The sequence below is a fragment of the Tamandua tetradactyla genome, chromosome 8, assembly GCF_023851605.1.
Source record: "Tamandua tetradactyla isolate mTamTet1 chromosome 8, mTamTet1.pri, whole genome shotgun sequence".
Lineage (NCBI taxonomy): Eukaryota > Metazoa > Chordata > Mammalia > Pilosa > Myrmecophagidae > Tamandua > Tamandua tetradactyla.
The window spans coordinates 14,953,826-14,955,572 of record NC_135334.1 but is presented as its reverse complement, the minus strand read 5'-3'; the positions used below and the strand labels follow the sequence as shown (position 1 = coordinate 14,955,572).

General features: G+C 41.7%; 1 protein-coding gene across 1 annotated transcript; it reads left to right on the top strand.

Annotated features, from left to right (window-relative positions):
- The first annotated feature begins 312 nt into the window (after positions 1–312).
- On the top strand, positions 313–1,254 carry LOC143643227 (olfactory receptor 8B8-like). The gene has a single exon (XM_077111980.1). The coding sequence runs from the start codon at positions 322–324 to the stop codon at positions 1,252–1,254; it is 933 nt and encodes a 310-aa protein (XP_076968095.1). The 5' UTR covers positions 313–321.
- The last annotated feature ends 493 nt before the right edge of the window (positions 1,255–1,747 follow it).

Genomic DNA, 1,747 nt, shown 5'->3' with positions numbered 1-1,747 from the left:
CTCTTGGTTAGTTTTTGATTTTTTTTTCTTTTTTCTTTTTTTGGATGCATGGTCCAGGAATTGAACCTGGGTGTCCTGCATGGAAGGCAAGCATTCTATCACTGAACCACCTGTGAACCCTAGTTTCAGATTTTATTAAGGAGAAGTCAGTGTCACTCAATGTCATGGCAATGTGAAGGGAGATTCTCTGCATTCACATTGGGCTAGTCTCAGATATTCCCACTACGGAGCCCACTCCTGTGGGAGGAGATATTGTGGGAAGATCTGTGTTTCCCTCTACAGTAACTCTTTTCTTTGTGCCCACAGATCCCCCACACCAGAATGGCTATTGGAAATGGCTCTTTCGTGTCTGAATTCATTCTGGTGGGATTAACAGACAACCCAGATCTCCAACTCCCCCTGTTTTTCCTGTTTCTAGCAATGTATATGGTCACTGTGTTTGGAAACTTGGGTTTGATAACTCTGATTGGGCTGAATTCCCACCTTCACACCCCCATGTACTTTTTCCTCCTTAACTTGTCCTTCATAGACCTCTGTTATTCTTCTGTTATTACTCCCAAAATGCTGATCAACTTTATATCAAGGAAGAATATTATCTCCTATATTTCATGCATGATCCAGCTCTATTTTTTCTGTTCTTTTGGCATCTCGGAGTGCCACGTGCTGACATCCATGGCCTATGATCGCTATGTGGCCATCACTAACCCACTTTTATATAACATAGCCATGTCCCCTAAAGTGTGCTGCAATCTTATGTTTGGTTCATACCTGATGGCATTTTCTAGTTCGATGGCCCACACTGTATGCATGCAGAGACTGACCTTCTGTGATAGTAACACCATCAACCATTATTTCTGTGACATCCTTCCTGTGCTCCAGCTCTCCTGCACAAGCACCTTTGTCAATGAGCTGGTGGTGTACATTGTGTCAGTTATCAGCATCATCATACCCAGTCTCACCATCTTTATCTCTTATGGTTTCATTCTCTGCAGCATCCTCCGCATCAATTCTATTGAGGGCAAGTTCAAAGCTTTCAGCACCTGCAGTTCCCACATAATGGCTGTTTCTCTGTTCTTTGGATCCTGTGCATTTATGTATCTCCAACCATCTTCTGCCAGGTCTATGAATGAGGGAAAAATCTCTTCTGTGTTTTACACCACTGTTGTTCCTATGATGAACCCCTTAATCTACAGCTTGAGAAATAAAGATGTAATTCTTGCCCTAAGGAAAACCCTGAAAAGAAGAATAATTTGATCAGAATCTGTTTTTCTTTATCCAGGTAGTTTCAAGACAGGGAAATAGTATGTTTATAATTACAACACTTTTTTGTGCCACCTTTTACATCCTCTTTATTTCTTATCATGACAAGGGAAATTTATTTCCACTTTTATAAACAGGTCTTTCTCTTCCTGACCAAAAGGGGGAAAAGAAGTGTAACAAATAAGGTGTCAGTGACAGAGAGAGTTCAAATAGATTTGAGAGGCTACTCTGGAGGTCACCCTTATGCAAGCTTCAGTTAGACATTGCTACCTATCATAACTTGCCAATCCCCAACCAAAACCTTTCCAGCCAATCCTAAAGAACACCTAGGACATTATATAAGATTCTACAAAGTTTCCATGCAACTTTCCAGAAACCTGCAACCTCTAGATCTGCCCCTGGACCAGGTAAGTCCTGAAATGCAGAGGGGACAGCCTCCAGAACATCAACTAGTTCCATGCCTCTGTGCTATATTATCAACAGCCCC

What these genes read in the sequence shown, in the direction of transcription:
- LOC143643227 (XM_077111980.1), top strand. Translation starts at nt 322, where the DNA reads ATGGCTATTGGAAATGGCTCTTTCGTGTCTGAATTCATTCTGGTGGGA.